Below are 17,898 nucleotides of genomic sequence, written 5' to 3' on the forward strand. Positions count from 1 at the left end.
ACAATATTCTGACCAGAGCAGAAGGGAATTGTCATCCTAATGGCAGGTTTGTGAACTGCCACATTGTTGACTCATGTTGAGTTTGAAGTTCAGTGTCATTCTAGATCTTCTTCAGACTGCCTACTACTAACCATGTCTCCTAAACTTCAAAAAGTATGAAGCAGCTTTTTGATACTAATATTTTTTATTTGCCTCTATTAAATCTCTTCCTATTGAATCCAGCTTCAATTTCTAGTACTTAGAGATTGTTGGATCCCACCTTTCAGCCTATTATTTTGTCACCCTCAAATCTAATAAACATTTATCTACTTGAAACAAGTCATTAATTATATTAAATATTTCATTTCCGAAAGTAAAATATTTGTAAATTTTAAAGTTTTATTTGAATGTAAAGTATTATGAAAAGTCCCCATTACCAACAAAAGGGAGGTCAAAGGATCAGAGAGATACATTCCCTGAAGCTGCCACCGATGTTTTTTTTTTTAATTTACTTCTGAGTAACTGTTGACTATAAAATAAATAAATAGATGAAAATTAAAAATAAAAATAAAGCATTTAGTGAAATGTTGTTCCCGAACTGTTCTAGGCTGGGTTGGTGGAGTGAGTGTGTGTGTTGGGAAGAGAGTGAAAGGGAAATATTGCAAAAGTAATTGAAAAAAAAAATTTTTTTTGCAATGTACACTACAGTACAGTACACAGTACAAGTAGTTGGAGATCTGAACATCAGAAAGACTTAACAGCCCAAGTCCGCGAAACCCAGGAACTCGGTATTATCGCGAAATAAATAGGTAATTTAGGGCGGTTTAGCTAGCTGTACCTGTGTCAAGCCGGCGCTCAGTTCACTGAGCTTTGACAGGGTTGGCTGATTGAACTGCCCGCTTTGCATCTTAGCAACAGTGGCCTGCCAGATCCTGTAACTATCTGAAACTGCTTGGCAGCATTAGAAATTACGCCGGCTACTTAGTACATCGACTAGAGCGATGAAGGACGTCCTTCGAAATTGGGGAAAGTGAAAAGAAAAAAACAAGCCTCCCCTAAAAGGACAGGTCGGAAACAAAGAGTTGAGACACCTTGCTCCAGGGAGGAGGCTAGTACAAGATCGTGGTACCAGCTGGAGAGATAGCGGTCACTCTTGGGGGAGGATGCCAACCAAGACTCCAGAAACGCCGATCCTTCCTTCCCAGCTCGGGGTGGGAGGGTGCTTTAAAGAGCCAGAGCCCTACGGCTGAAGTGAGCCTAAGCGCAGGTGGCCACCTCGTGGGCGGGGCTTTCAGAGGACTCTATCCCCGCCGGATGCTTACTGGGCCAAGGAGCTCCACCTTCCCTCTTCCCCCTCCCACCCTCCCAGTCTGCCTAAAAACGCAGCCGGCCTCGCCCCTCTGTCATCTCAGGCTCCCGGGAGCGACCGGTTTAGCATCTGCTGTTCTTACGCTCTAGACTCATCCTCCGCCTTCGGGTCTAGTCCTTCTTCCCCTCACCTCCCTCGCTTCAAAGGCGTCCCCGGAGTTGGTGCCCCACCGGTATCCAGTCGCTAGTCTTCGAGAGTCCGAATCCTAGTCTTCCCTGGCCAGCTCTCCCGCAGCTTCCCTGGAGCTCGCTCCCGGTCCTCGTTCCTTCCCTCCCACTCCCCCACGCGTCCGCCACCCATCTCCCGGAGTTCGCCCGCCCCTAGCGTCGAGCTGCACGCCCGGAGTTCGCCCGCTGCCCTTTCGGGGACAGGGGGCATTGCCACCATCATGCTCCCCGCCATCTACACGGCCGTGGCGGGGCTGCTGCTCCTCCCGCTGCTGATGAATTTCTGCTGCCCCTACATCTTCCAGGACACGAACTACTTCCTGACGGTGGTCGGAATAGCTCGAAGGGTGCGCAGCTACTCGAGACGCCGGCCGGTGCGCACTATCTTGAGCGCCTTCTTGGAGCGGGTGCACCAGACCCCGAACAAGCCTTTCATACTGTTTCAAGATGAGACGTTCTCCTATGCGCAAATGGACCGACGGAGCAACCAAGTGGCGCGTGTGCTCCACGACCGCCTCGGACTCCGGCAGGGAGACTGCGTCGCCGTCTTTCTAGGCAACGAACCGGCCTATGTTTGGCTGTGGCTGGGGATGGCCAAATTGGGCTGCGCCATGGCCTGTCTCAACTGCAACATTCGAGCCAAGTCCCTTATACATTGCTTCCAGTGCAGCGGGGCCAAAGTGCTGTTGTCTTCCCCGGGTGAGTCCGCCCCTTGGCCGAGCATCCTTCACACTCCCCTCTTCCTCCCGCACATGTATCTCCCTCCCCGTAAGGGTTCCATCGAATGACTGTAAAAGCATCTTCTTTGGGGTGCGGGAGTGGAAGGAGTGGCAGATTTGTATCTTAGAGTCCTCGGCTTCTTTCGGAAAACTCCGCTCTAGAGCTCTCTCCACAACAATGCCAAACCTGATTACTCTTTCCTAAGCGCCTTCCACCTCCCTAAATTACTTATGTATTTTCTTATCTGCATTTATGCCATTTCCTTTTGCCTTAAGGACAGAGACTTTGCCCTTCTTTGTGTTTCCTGGACCTCCCACTATGCCTGGCACAATTCCGAGTGCTTAGTATTTGTTGAATGAATGAATGCAGACTTTAGGGGCAGAGATCCAGACTTTATAATGAATTGTGCTGGAGTGCTGTAGAGTAGTACCTATGGGAATCTTTGCTCTCTATATACATCTGAGGTTGACAAGTGGTGCTAATAGTCAACATACACTTGCTAAATGCTAGTCGTTAGACATATAAAGGCAAAAGTTTCTGCTTCCAAGGTGTTCCCATTATAATCGGGAGACAATATGCAAATAACTAGGAGTAAAAGAGCTGTATAAAGTATATGGGAGGTCATCCCAGAGGACAAGGGCAAGGTGGAATTTGAGCTGAGTCTAGAGGAAAAACAGGGTCAATGAAAAGGAGAGAGAGAGAGGGAGGGAGGGAAGGAGGAGGAGAGAGAGGGGGAGAGGGAGGGAGGGAAGGAGGAGGAGAGAGAGGGGGAGAGGGAGGGAGGGAAGGAGGAGGAGAGAGAGGGGGAGAGGGAGGGAGGGAGGGAGAGAGAGAGAGAGAGAGAGAGAGAGACAGAGAGAGAGAGAGAGAGAGAGAGAGAGAGAGAGAGAGAGAGAGAGAGACAGAGAGAGACAGAGAGAGACAGAGAGAGAGAGAGAGAGAGACAGAGAGAGAGACAGAGAGAGAGAGACAGAGAGAGAGAGAGAAAGAGAGAGAGAGAGACAGAGACAGAGAGAGAGAGAGACAGAGAGAGAGAGACAGAGAGAGGATAGTGTTACGTGCAAGAAACCAGTGTCCGTGAGTCACAGAGTACACAGTGAGTAAAGTATAATAAGACTGGAAAGATCCAGGTTGTAAAGAGTTTTAAAAACCAAATAGAAGAATTTACATATTATCTTAGCTATTCAAAGCCAGAGTACTCCACTGGTATACCCCATATATTAGGAGAAATCCAGGAAATTCTCCCAATTTGTTGGGTGGACCTTCTGTACTGATTTTTTGGTGCTCTTGGGGAGCTTAGAACTATTTAGGAGGAGAGAAGGGAGGAATTTAGAGCTTGTGCACAGGTAAATATATATTTAGGAGTGATTAACACTCTACCATGGAAGTATTCAAAGAGAAAGAGAGAATAGTTGAACAAGAAGTGGAGCCTACACAAAGGATGTGGCACCTGAGCTGAATCTGGAAGGAATATCAGTATTCTGAAAGGCAGAAAGGAGGGAGTGTATACCATATATAGAGCACACATATACAAAAGGTCTGTCTGCAGGAGACAGCATATTAAGTTCCATAACAGTGAATAGTCTGGTTTGTCAGGAACCTATAGTGCATGAAGGGGAACAATATGAAATAAAGTAGCTCAGAGCCATATTGTTGGGGGGGGGGTAGTGAATGACAGGCTAGTTTATTTTAATTCAACAAGGACCTATCAAACACTTACTATATATTAGCCATTGACAAAGGACAACAGTAAAACAGTCTGTTCCCATAAGGAACTCATTCTATTGGAAGGAAGCAACAGATAAGGAAATAAAAAACATACATAAAATAGATATAATTTAATTGGTAGGGAAGGCACAAACAACTGGAGAAATTCCAGGGTTCAAATTTTACCCTTTTTGCCTATTAAAGAGCCACAAACTTTTTGAACAGGGTAGTGACATGGTCAAGTTTGTTTTAGGGATATTATTTTGACAGCTATGTAAAGGATGATGTGGAGAACCTGGAAGCAAAGAGGCCAATTAAGAATTGTTAATAGACTATTCAAGTAGAGTTGTAGACATGAATTTATAAACAACAAGCATCAGAGGCTCCATAATATGGTATGATAGTTGACGTCGGAATACCTGGGCTCAAATCTCACCTCAAATATTTACTATCTGTATAACCATGGTCTTGTCACTAAATTCTGATTTCAGCTTTCTTATGTGTAGAATGAGGAAGTTGGACTTAATGATCTCTATGTTCCCTTCCAGTTCTAAAATCTAGGACTCTTAGAACAAAAATATATTAAACACATATTGTGTACGTGGCACTATGCTAAGACAAAGACAAAAATGAAACAGTCCTGCCTTAAAGGAGCTTACAATCCAATGGGGAGATATGTATACATTTAAGTTTATAAAAATATGTACAGAATATAGGTAACTAGGTGGCACAGTGAATAGAGTGTGGGGCTTGGATTTAGGAAGACTCCTCTTTTATTAATTCAGATTTGGCCTCAGACATTGGCTAGCTATATAACTCTGGCAAGTCTGTATCTTGATCTTCTCATTTGGAAAATGGGAAGGAAATGGCAAACTATCCAATGTCTATGTCAATAAAACTGGGGGTCACAAAGAGTTGTATGAATATAAAAACTGAAGAACTACAACTAAATAATTAAATAATATGTGCCATGTCTCACACAGAAGCTATGATAAGTGAAGCTGAATTTTAAATCTGGGTCTTCCTGACTTGATTTAGGTCCCTTATTCTATCCACTGTGCCATCTAGTTTCACAACTGACATGTATATAAACATACACATTATATATATATGTATATATGCATGTATATGTATATAAACTTTAATAATATATAATGTGTTTAATAGTTTATGACTATACTAAGATTTTTGGAATATCATGCATATATATGTATATGTATATGGCAGATGCTAAAAATATATCAAGCACCAAAAAATGTTTTAATTGCTACAAATATTTGTCAGAGCCTTTAAAAATCAGAGATTAAACTAGATATATATTTTAAGATGTTCTGATCATTCACCAGAAAGTTCCAGCAAAGTCAGTTAAATGAACAATAACGTGTCAAAGATGGTCCAAAATGCCAGTATCAATGGATAAGTGCTTACTTAAGACCATGACCTGAATCTATATCAGGAAACAGGCCTATAATTGGATGTGGGAAAATAGCTTTCCATTTTGAATTAGGGAAAGTAAGGAAGGCTTGCTTACCCAAAGGGTTTAAATTTTACAGTGCCATTTACCTGTATTCTCCCATGTCTTGAAGACCATCATAAGAAGACTTTGTTACCTACACAGTTATATGCATTTTTAAGGTTTGCCAGGTACTATATATATTTTATTTCATTTGATCTTCTCCACAACCCTATAAAGTAAGTCATGGCTAATCTCACATTCAGATGAGAAAAACTGAGACTTAGAAAATAAGGGATTTGGCCAGGGTCACACAGATAGTAAATAAACGCCCAAGGAAGAATTCAAACTCATGTCCCTGACGTCAAGTACAACATTCATTCTCATTGAAAGCACCTGACTGCTCTCAAATTGAGAGAATATATCCATTTTTCAGCATGTAAGCCCATAATGTACCACTTGAATCCTATGCTATATAGCAAGGTTTCTAAGCACAGAAGCTAATATGTCCATTTTTTAAGGGCCTATAAGCACATTACTAATGGAACAGCTGTATAATCTACTGCTGAGTCCAGTAATCACATTTTATAGATGAAAAAGCTGAGGCCTAAATAGGTGAATTGACTTACCTGGAGTGCTAGAGAAAGTTAATAGAATATTAGGGCTTAGACTGGGTTTTCCACTTCTTTGCCTAGTGCCCTTTTCATTAATTTGAATGCTCTGCAGCCTATATTGTGGGGGGAAAAAGGGAGCTTTTTTCTTTTAAAGAAATGCACTGTCATATAGTAAGCACTTAATAAATGTTTATTGAATTAAATTGTAATTATAAATTGTAAATTGTCATTTGTAAATCACCTACCATGGACCAAACACTGTATAGCAGTGATAATATTTTTTAAAAAAAACAAAACCTAACAACCAAAAAAAACCCACAACCATATCAAAGACCCAAGCCCTTCCCGCAAGTCCACTATATCATTCTGCCTCTTCTCAGAGTATGATTGACAATAGACTATCATCCAGTGAAATAATATTTGGGATTATTTTTCCCCTACATAAAATGATTATGATGATGGTGATGATAAAATAAATACAAAAAGTAGTTTGCATTTCTATAGAAAACTCTTAAATGTTTTCCAAGTACTTATCAACAACACTAAGGTAATAGATAAATTAGATAAATTGTTAAACATAGAGCCTTGCCCAGGAAGTTCTTAAGTATAATAGAACTTGGAGGCTAAAAAGAAATGGATCAAGTTTTGGAACATATATTTGAGAATGTGGAAGATTAAAATCTATGTAACAAATACATTGTACTAATACCCCAATACTAGTTGAAGTCCTTTCCAATTCAAGCCTTGACCAGTTTTGGAGGAAATTGTTTTTTAAAACTCACTACCTAGACTTACACAGTATGGCAAATCAAAATAATTTCAATAACTCAACAGAAATATATTATTGAAAATTCTAGTATAACTTTTTTTAGATAGACCTGTCTAAATTTCATTGAAATAAGATACTCCCACTAAAGAAACTCCAGCTACCAATGCTGGTCAGAATCTGCCACTATCTCTGAAGAGATGGATTAAGAGGTTAAGAACAGGTCATGGGGGTGATAGATGTCAGAGACAGAATTTAAATCCAGGTTATTTCTCACTAAAGCTGCTTGTCCTTAACAGACTAGAAATTTCTTATAATTAAAGGCCAGGAGACAAAAAAAATATGGTATTATAATGGGAGGGATGGATTTCTCATTTTGTGCTTGCTGGAGCAAATAACTTGACTTACAATCTATTGGTGTTGATGGTATAACTTAGAGCATTATAATGGTTGTTTTTTTTTTTTATTCTGGCTTGGTTTGGGTGGAAGGGAGATTTGTTTTGGTTTTGTAAAAACATTCACAAGATTAGCATTAAAGAAAAATAATCTCCCTCTGACTCATAGCAAAGAGAGACAAAGCTGGACTCTTGGGTGCAAAATCCCCAGAGCCAATCTTCCATTTATTATTAACCTTCATTTTCCTTCTTACCATCACAGTTCCGTAATGATACTATGCCTTTTAAGGACTTTGCTTTCCTCAATTTTAAAATGAAGAAGTTGGACTAGTGACCTGGGTCCCTTCTAGCCTGTGGGATGAGCGAGGGATGGGGAATGAGATTATTACAAGCAGAACTGTGAACATCAAGTGGAACATGGATGGTCCAAGACAATGCCATATATCTCATCCAAATTGGTCTCTGCAAATACATGAAATAGTGACAAGAACATTATACTTGGAGTCTGGATACTAATTTGATCCTAGCCCTGCTCCATCACGGCTATAAAGCATTCAGTTCATGACTTCTGGGCCTTAAAAATGACAATAAAACTTTACTTTTTAAATGAAGGAACAATAAATGAATAAACAAATATAATAATGGTATTAAAGTAGATGATCTTTAAGGACTCTTCCAATTCTAAACTATGTATTGTGGAGGCAGATTTGTACAGTGGGAGCACTGGATCCACTATCAGAAGACATGGGTTCAAATCCTACCCCTGCTACTTACTTACTTCCTGTATGATCCCAAGAAAATTACTTACTTTCTCTGGGGTGCAGGTATCCTGATCTGGGAAAATGATCAAACTGGATTCTTCCAGTTTTATATTCATAATCCTATGAATACTAAATAAGGAGTCAGATAACCAAGCTTCTCCTAAATCTCTCACTGTACTAACAAGTCAATTCAGTAGGAGTGATACATAGGGTAGAATAGAATGAATAGTATCATTGTGACATTTCTGAAGATTCAAGGATACTAATAAAATACTGTGATATGAATCATATTTGAAGAAATCAACTAAATTTAGGACCATTCTCTGAATAATAATAATGATATTGATAATAATAATAATAATAATTGATAATAGCTATTATTATATTTGATTTTGTTTTTATTATTATTGGTAATGATTGAGAATGGTAGAGTTAGTCATCTCCCAAGAAACTGTATTACCAGAAAAAAATTAAGTATAAGCAATAAAAGCTACACATTTGAGTTTAATAAGCCCTACTAAGACTAATCATTAATACCTTGAAAAAAAATCCATGTGAAATACAATTAAGTGGCATTATAATATGGATTATTGCATTTATTTGGCTATATAAAGAGTTGAAGCCACAATATTCTGTTCCCAACAAGAACCAAAAAAAATCTAGATCAAGCAAGAAGAAATGTATCCTCAAATTTTAAAGACAAATTTATTTGGGTGAGGGTGAGACTTTGGACTTCAGGATACAAGACCCTATGGAAAAAAGAGATACTCCAACCCATATGATAGCTTTCTACTTTACTAATTCTTGATAAAAAAAGAAGTAGTAAACTGCTTTGTCTTTCATCTGATAAAAAGATTATGTACTCTCATTGCCTTATAAATTTTGGTTCCTCAATATCAAAGCCTTTACTGCTTTACTCTAGTTTCATCTCTGAAAACATATCCCCTGAAATAGTGATTATATGTTTATAAAATATTTACTTTACTACCTGTGTGATTTTGAGCCTATCCCTTAAGTTAGGACTTCCATCACTCATCTGCAAAATTAAAAGATTGACAGAAGAACTGTTCCTGCTTTCCTAACAGAAGTATTAGGAGAAAAGAGTTCAATAAGAATCCAAGCTTTAAACTGAAAGAAAATTTTGCAGCGAATATAAGTCATAGCAGTTCTTTGTTAAGGTACAAACCTATCTACTGTTCTTTGAAATTAACTGACCTTTTGACTCATTAGCTAAAAGGCAGGCATTTCTTTAAGAGCAATGATATTAATGAGAATGGGATTTTGAGGCAGCCAAAATGCATAATCTAATCCAAGTTAAATGGAGTGAAACTTCTAGAGTATGGAATGGTAAGTTGGGCCAGGCTGGTTTCAGAAGTAAATGTTTGTAACATTGCAGTTATACTATATATGTGTATGTGTGTGTGTGTCTGTGTGTCTGTGTGTATTCTAGAAACAAATTGGTAAGAGTAACTTTATAAAGAGTACACTTGTACAAAACCTCATTTCCCTCTTTTTCCCTTTGTGTTATGGTGATGAATCAATTTTTAAAAATATATTTACTTCTTTTAAGAAACTGTTGGGTTGAGTTCTACCCTTTTAGAATGTCTCCCATATAGTGGCGTTCAGACTTGACAATCACCAACCAATAAGCTATCAATAACTAATTCTATGTCATTAAGTAATACATCCATGATCACACCTAAACGTAGAATTTTTTCAGTGGCTTTTCAGCCTTTCTCCAATGTCAATGTCAACACGAGCTTCTTGCCTTCTTCTATTTTCCAATTCCTACCTCAAACATTATCTCCTCCATAAAACTTTCTTTGTTCTCTACACATCCATCTCAATGAGGATGTCTTTCGGTTCTAAACACCAATAACACTGCATCCCTTCTGTTGCACTTTTGTATTCCACCTTGTTCTTGAAAACATCAGTGAATTTGTGATCTCATCTGTATACGCCTTCCTATTTATAGGCCAATCCCTCCCAATACCCCCTTAGCCTTTGTGGCTTTTATTCATAAAGGGTGCAAACTACACAGTGGAATTCTTCCTCTAGAATTCCTTTGAATATTATATCTCAATACTTAGCATAGGACTTTGCAAATAGGTGCTTAATAAATACTTGTTGTCTTGACTATATTGATCAGGTATATGAAATCAACTCCTTTTATCTCTGAGGAAAATCCATGAGCCATTTTTCCATTTAGCAGAAACTTCCCTATATCTTCTAATTTCATTTATTTAAAAATATCAATATTCATGTTATTTCCATTGTCATAGTAATTGAGTGCGAATTTAAGGCCAATTTGCATTTAGGTCTTCCTAATTCCAGGTTTAGCACTCAATTCACTCAACACTTAGCTACCTCTACAGGTTGTCCAAAAAGTCTTAGCATAGTATTAAGGTACTAAATTACAAAACTACACTAAGACTTTCTGAACACTCCATATTTATTTAAATAACTGTAAATAATCTAAAAATTGTGACTATTAGCACCCTCTGCCCCACTTTACAATATCAATGATTAATTTCTATACAAAAGATAAAAACTGTAGTTCTTTATACCTTCTACTCTCTTTTTGCCAGTCTATTTCCATCATTACAGGATGGAAATCACAGAAGGCCATTTTTCTCCCCTTTATTTCATGGGTTGCTATGGCCAAAGATTTCATCACATAGTGGCTAACCTTTCATCATCAACTTGTAGATGAATAAATTTTTGCCTTCTTGGCTAATCTAGTCCCTTGACAGCCTAGAGTTTATCACCAGAACTGTACTTAATCCTTTAAAAAGAACTGTAATAATCCTTTGTAGCATAATAGAACCCACCAAAGACTGTAGTCTGGTATATCATTTTTTTTTGCTTTTTTTTTATTATAGCTTTTTATTGACAGTACATATGCATGGGTAATTTTTATAATATTATCCCTTGCACTCACTTCTGTTCCAATTTTTCCCTTCCCTCCCTACACTCCCTCCCCTAGATGGCAGGCAGTCTTATACATGTTAAACATGTTAAAGTATATCTTAGATAAAATATATGTGTGTGGATCCATACAGTTCTCTTGTTGCACAAGAAAAAGTGGATTCTGAAGATAAAAATAACCTGAGAAGAAAAACAAAACTGCAAGTAGTCCACATTGTTCCCAGTGTTCCTTTTCTGGGTATAGCTGATTCTGTCCATCATTGATCAGTTAGAACTGAATTGGATTTTCTCTTTGTCAAAGATATCTACTTCTATCAGAATACATCCTCATACAGTATTGTTGTTGAAGTGTATAATGATCTCCTGGTTCTGCTCATTTCACTCAGCATCAGTTGATGTAAGTCTCTCCAAGCCTCTCTGTATTCATCCTGCTGGTCATTTCTTATAGAACAATAATATTCCATAACATTTATATACCACAATTTACCCAACCATTCTCCCATTGATGGGCATCCATTCATTTTCCAGTTTCTAGCCACTACAAAAAGGGCTGCCACAAACATTTTGGCACATAAAGGTCCCTTTCCCTCCTTTAAGTTATCTTTTTTGAGATATAAGTAACACTTCTGGATCAAAGTGTATGCCCAGTTGGATAACTTTTTGAGCATAATTCCAAATTGCTTTCCAGAACAGAGTCTGGTATATCATTGAAGAACCCAATGTATATAGCCTTAGAGTAGGACCTTTATGGAGAATGCAAGAGAAATACAAGTTCAGAATATTATGTTATCTATAAAACATTAGGAAGGTTGGTACATATAGTGGTATCATCTTATTAAATAATAGGAGAAAAAATCTGTAGAAAGCTTTATGTTAGCAAACTAGGATTGCTTGGAATCTCAGAGCCCATTAAGTGGGGGCAGCTCTCCCAGTCTTTAGGCCTCTTGGTGGTATAATATCCCTTTTACTACTCTTCCTTCCTCCAAAGGAGTTTCTAATGATATTATTATCTCGTAATTTAAGATCCTTTTATGATATTGTTTCACACTCTGTCCAGTGCTACTTCTCCTGTTGTGGTGGCCTCAGCTTGGCAGAACCCAGTTCTTGTTGGGGTCACATGAGTTCTCCACCCTCTTCTGTCCTGCCCATAGGAATCCCTTACCCTTGCCCAGGGACTCCAGCCAGGGAAGAATCATTTTTATTTTAGACATTTTTCCCACCTTGGCTCCTTTTGCTATTTTCTTTTCTGTGGCCCAGATCCTCTGAGGCTCTGGTTGAAGTATTCAAGGAAGACAATTTTTTTTTATTTTTAGAGAATGTTTGTGCCTCTGGTGACTACTCGTTAAATTTTACCCACAGCCTTTCATAGCAAAATGAAGGGTTGCAGGAGCAGGTCCATTTGGAAAGATGCTATTTCAGCTAAAAGGCTAAGGCTGAAAAGATTTTTCTGATTTTTAAAATAAGATTTTATTTTCTTTAGTTTGCTGTATGAAAATAAGGTACATTATAACAAAAATAAAATATAATAAAATAATGACAACTGAATTTTAATAAATGTTTATTTTTTTAAAAAAAACTAAAATTCTTAGGGCATACATCCTGAAATGTGCTACACAACCCTGTGAATTGGGAGAACAACACCCAGAAGGAAAATGAAAACAATTTTCCATAATTTCTATAGCAATCATCAATAATAGTGAACCTTCCACATTTGGATTCTAATATCTCAGTGTTCAATATGCTATATGAGAAAATGAAAATGCTACTTAAGATGAAGTTCAGAAATATGGTTGAAACAAACCAAGTACGTATAAGGGGAAAAAAATCTGTCTTGAAAGTGAGATAGTTTTGTGATATATTGAAGGACTGATTTTGTTTTTAGGGTAAGATACCAACTAATTGGAGGAAAATTACAGTGTTATTACAAAAACAACAAAAAAAGCAGTTGAGAAAGACATCAGCAACTCTTTAGTCATATGCCTTCTTTCTCATTTCTAAAATATTTATGAAAATTAGTTACATACATATCAAGGGTAGTTTTGATGAACATTTGAGAAGGAAATGGAGAATTTTGAAGACAATTTTCTATAGTAGATCATTCTTTATTGTCACACAATTGACTCATGGAGAGAATACAAACCATTTTGTGTTTCTTGGTTGCCCAAAAAAAGGCATTTGATTTGATGTAATAAGCCTGAAGTCTAAAAAGTTTTCTCCCACCAAAATGTGTCCTACGTATGTGTCAAAATTATACAAAATTTTTTGTATGTAGCCACAGAAAGAATGCTCTATGATTATCAAAATAAAAGAAGTTGTAAAACAGAGAAACCTTCAAATAATCCAAATAGAAGCAGTCCTGTAGAGATAGTGAGTTCTCCAGATACTCATGTTTTTGGATGGCATAGATGTGACTATACTTGACAGATTATAAAAGACAAGCCAAGGAGCTGCCAGAATTAGTGGAAAACTTATTGCATCAAACCCAGAACACTTCAGTGCTGCCCTTTTAAGATTCAAGACCATTCAGAAGAAATCACATTAACAACCAACACAGAAAAAAATGTGTGAAAATGTCCATTTCTCAAACTATGATATATAGTTTGATAGGAAGCCCATTAGTACATTAATCTTACATAGGCACTGAAGATGAGCAGTGAACATGGCTGAGAATTGAATGGTGGAAAACAATGAACTCTCTCATATTTTAAAAATTATATTACACTTTCAGCATTCCCAAGCTGCTTCTTCACACACACACACACACACACACACACACACACACACACACACCCTCTTTTCAATACAGTATTTCCTCTATGATGAGACATGGCTGCAAATCATGGAACCAATATCAGTCCTCAAAGAATCAAAATTGTTGGGTTTGGCAAAGAGTAATGGAGAGAGATGGTATGTGTGGATACACTGCATTATATTAAGTATCATTACTAGTTACAAGAAGTGCCATAAAATGTCATCCAGGAAAAGCATGATTAGAAAAGCAGAAGTCATTTAGGCAGCATATGAGATAACAGAAGAATAGTCCAAGTTACCTATTATTCATAGGTAACTACAAAATATCAAAAGAATAAAGGAAGTCCTCAAGCTCATTTGGGTATATCTTCTTATTAAGGATTAATGGGAAGACATGGACAAGAATTACACAGGATGAGGTTAATGGGTTGCCTTCAGTATCATTAGAAGTACTTGTATCAGTGAAACTGTGGGTCTCTTATAGGTTGGAAATAATCATAAAATTCTCTCCCACCCTATTTTGGGAAATCTTTCTTCTCTATGCAAAAAAAAATGGGGCGAGAGGGAGAATGATTTTAGTGTGTAATTTCTGATTCACTGACATAACAGTTTATGAGAAAAAGGCCTCCAAGGGAATATCACAATGAGAGCTTGAGAATACCTACATATTCATATTTTATGTGAGTGAAAAAAAAGAAAGAAGTTAGTTTATAAAACAAGTACAAATTAATTCATTGAAAATTGATATTTGACTCATTGAAGAAGCTGTGGATGTGTCCACTACTCAGGAAAGCCATTTGAATTGTGCAAGAAAGTCCAAAGATCCCACTGCTTTGTTCCACTGTTAAGAACCAAGCCTAAATTCGAAAGCCTGTAAATGGTTAAAGGGGACTGTACCATTAAGGGGTGGGTCAGTTTTCCAAAAGCCTCCACAGCTATGAATCATAACACCCTTAATGGAATTGCAAAGCAGCCTTTACTGACTAGCTGTTGCTAGTGAATTGGGAATGAAATAAATCGGAGGGAAGAAGAGAAAGGGCAGAAAATGCAACTGCCTCTCAGGCTCCTTTTATCATCCTCTCAGCTGAAGAGATCTATTCTGCTGGTCATAATTAGAGCCCCAGCAGCTAGGAGGTGGCTCCCCTGACACCCAGCAGCCACCAACAGGTTGCTCCCTTAACACTCCACCTAAGTCAAAAAACCCCAATTCCCTTCCACATCAAATTTTAATATGGAGAATGGCTAAACAAATTATAGTTCATAAATGTAAAGGAATATTAATTACTATTCCATATGAAGTGATTATGAATTCAGAGAAGCACTGAAAAAATACATACATGAATAAGTGTAGGACAAAGTAAATGGAACTAGGAAAATGCCTCTTCATATTTGAAAAATGTAAATAGAAAGAACAAAAAAAATCAACTTAACACTGTAATTGTAATGATTACACTTGTCCTCAAAAAATAGTTAAGAAAATATATATCCCTCCTTTCTTTGAAGAGGTATGGAATATTACCTCATGCTGCCATGTTGTCATATTGGTTAATTTTTCTGAATACTTTTTTTTCAAGGGACAACTTATTGAATAAAAGAAGAGACATCTATTGCAAATTGAAAGTGATATAAAAGCAAAAGATACATATCAGTAAATAAACATTTTTTAAAAGAGTAATTTATGATTTTTTTTCTTGAGTTGAGAACATAACAATCTTTAAATCTAAAGAAGGAAAGAATTAACAGCGGCTGCAACTTCAATTGGTTGTCACAGTATCCTTTTGTTGATACCTGAAACTAACTCTCAAATCCTTCTAGCCTGGGTACCACCAGAAAGGTGAAGGAAACAAGAGTATCACAGGAAGATTAATGTATTTTCCTTTTAAGGTGAGAGAAAAATAGAGGCACTCATTAAAAAAAAAAAATTGTTCCCATATCTACATAAGGGTATACTATTTTAGTCACTCTACGCTTGGCCAGCTAGCTAATTCTTAGGTGCCCTGTCACTTCTACAATAGTAGCCAACAAAACTTTGTAGGAGCTACTCTCTTGCCCCAGCCATGCTGCTGCTCCTTCCCGTGCCTTAAAAGAATCTAATCCAACCTTTGTATACCCCAAATGAAGATCAAAGTACTATTAGGTTTTAAGCAAAGTGTTACCAAAGAACAGTTGTGGAAATAATTAATGGAATCAGATTCCTAAGAAACTTTAGCTGACTTCATGGTAGGAGGAAAAAGAAAAAAAAATTCATTTTTCTTGCCTTTGTTTTCAAAATTTGGAAAATTGGAGACCATATAAGGTATGGGAAAGTCATGAAAAATGTATATATATGGGTTTGAGTTAAACATTAATTTAAAAAAACAGTGAAATTTAAGAGACAACAAGGTTTAGTGGCTAGAGTACAACAGGTATTAGAGTGAGAAAGCATCTCATTCAAATCTCACCTCAGTCACTTATTATTACTCTGAATAGCCTCAGGAAAATCACTTTTTTTCCTCTGCTTTCTGCTTCCTCATCTTTAAAGTGGAGAGGTTGGACTAGGTGGCTTCTGAGGTCCTAAATCTAAAGGGATTCCATCTTTTTACTAGCTGTATGATCACAAATAGATCACTTGATCTCCCCAGACTTCAGTTTCCTCACCTGTAAAATGGGAATCCATTGACCAGTAGTAGCTACCTAGAGATTCAGTGTCCCCAGGCAACTCTCTATCACTATAAATTGAAAAAATAATGCCAAACTTCATGAATAGAGGGAGTTTCGATCAAAGAATACTTAGGTTAGATTTAAAAAAGCAAAAGCTACTTCATTGGGTTGGGAGACTCAAATAATATATGTAAGATACTTTGCAAACTTTAAAGCACTGTATTCAATTATCATTAAGTTAATTTTCTTGAAACACCATTATGAGACATAGTGCTGTTGAAATATTTGTTAATTTTTTCAACTCTATAAAGTTTGATTATGAGTTTAATAAAAAGCTTCCTTTCTTCTTCACCTCTCTAGGGAAAGTGGTTGAAATACTAATTAGATATTTTTATATAGAGTATAAGTGCTAATATACTTAGCAGCCTAATGGATGGTTTTAGACATTTTAAGCTGATTGGCCCTGTGCTTGTCAGCTCCACATGGCTTGGAAAAGCCTTTGTTGGAGCAGTAAAGAGTCTACAAAAAGGTTTGCCTGAAGCTAGATCCACCAGGTACTGTCCTTCAACACAAAAGGGAGAGTTTATGTTCTGTTTTCTAGGTTGGAAAAGTAATCTTGGTTTCTACAGAGTTGATATGTAATTACTATTTTTGTTGTTTTGTTGTTGAAGTTGACTCTCTGTGATCCCATTTGGGGTTTTCTTTCTAAAGATACTGGAGTACCTTGCCATTTCCTTCTCCAGGTTATTTTACAGGTGGCAAAACTGAGGCAAACAGGGTTAAGTGATTTGCCCAGGGTCATATAGCTAGTGATCCAAGGCTAGATTTGAATTCAAGTCTTCTGACTTCAGGAGTGATACTTTACCTACTGCACCACTGCATTTTAACACTAATCCCAAGAATTGCTACCCTAGAGAAAACTTTTTGGGCAAACAGCTCAGAATTTTATCACTGAAAATGGCAACATATACCCCATTCCATCCTAGCTTTTATTCATAATTTATCATTGTTTTTATCATCCATGAATTTGTTCAACCTTCTTTAAATGACTACTGTTTCTTGGGGAAATTTATTTCCCACTGTATCAAGTAGCACTTACCTTTTCCCAGGGATTACTTTTCAAGCTTCAAGGAGTACCTTGTCATTCTGATGTTCTAGAATGTGGTAACCCTTTCTGGTGTATTCATTCAGTCATTCAATAAACATCCATGATGTTAAGTTTTTGATGACTGCAGGTCAGTATGTTGCATGTAGATTTTTCCTTCTTGACACTTATAATTTTGGTATAGGCTTCAGTCATAGCCAGTAGAATCCTGATTTTTAGTCTTTCCTTATATACTAGCATATCCATTCCTCTTTCACATATGGCAAGTTGGTGGAACCCATCCATAATAAACCCTTAAGTAAACATAATCCTTTCGAAAAAAGACAATCTTAGCTCTTCTGAATTTTCTCCAGCTTCAAGTGCTTGCTAATGCACAGCAACCAAAATTATATGCAGTTTATAAAAATAGATTATAGTTTTGTACATGGTTAGGATAATCATGCTTGTTTTTTCTCTGGTTTCCAGACAGTTGAGGTGGTGCTGGTCAGAGTCACATTAAGTGTTCTCTTTATTGCTTCTCACTGTCCTGAATTTAGGAATAGA

General features: G+C 37.3%; 1 protein-coding gene across 1 annotated transcript in view; it reads left to right on the top strand.

The window, feature by feature from the left end:
• Positions 1-1,381: 1,381 nt before the first annotated feature.
• Positions 1,382-17,898, top strand: part of SLC27A2 (solute carrier family 27 member 2) — a 60,979-nt gene continuing 44,462 nt past the window's right edge. Inside the window, exon 1 of the mRNA XM_074294474.1 lies at positions 1,382-2,214. Within this exon, the coding sequence (XP_074150575.1) occupies positions 1,737-2,214 (478 nt within the window). The 5' untranslated portion in view covers positions 1,382-1,736. The remainder of the gene's footprint in view (positions 2,215-17,898) is intronic.

Source organism: Sminthopsis crassicaudata, chromosome 2, assembly GCF_048593235.1.
Source record: "Sminthopsis crassicaudata isolate SCR6 chromosome 2, ASM4859323v1, whole genome shotgun sequence".
NCBI lineage: Eukaryota > Metazoa > Chordata > Mammalia > Dasyuromorphia > Dasyuridae > Sminthopsis > Sminthopsis crassicaudata.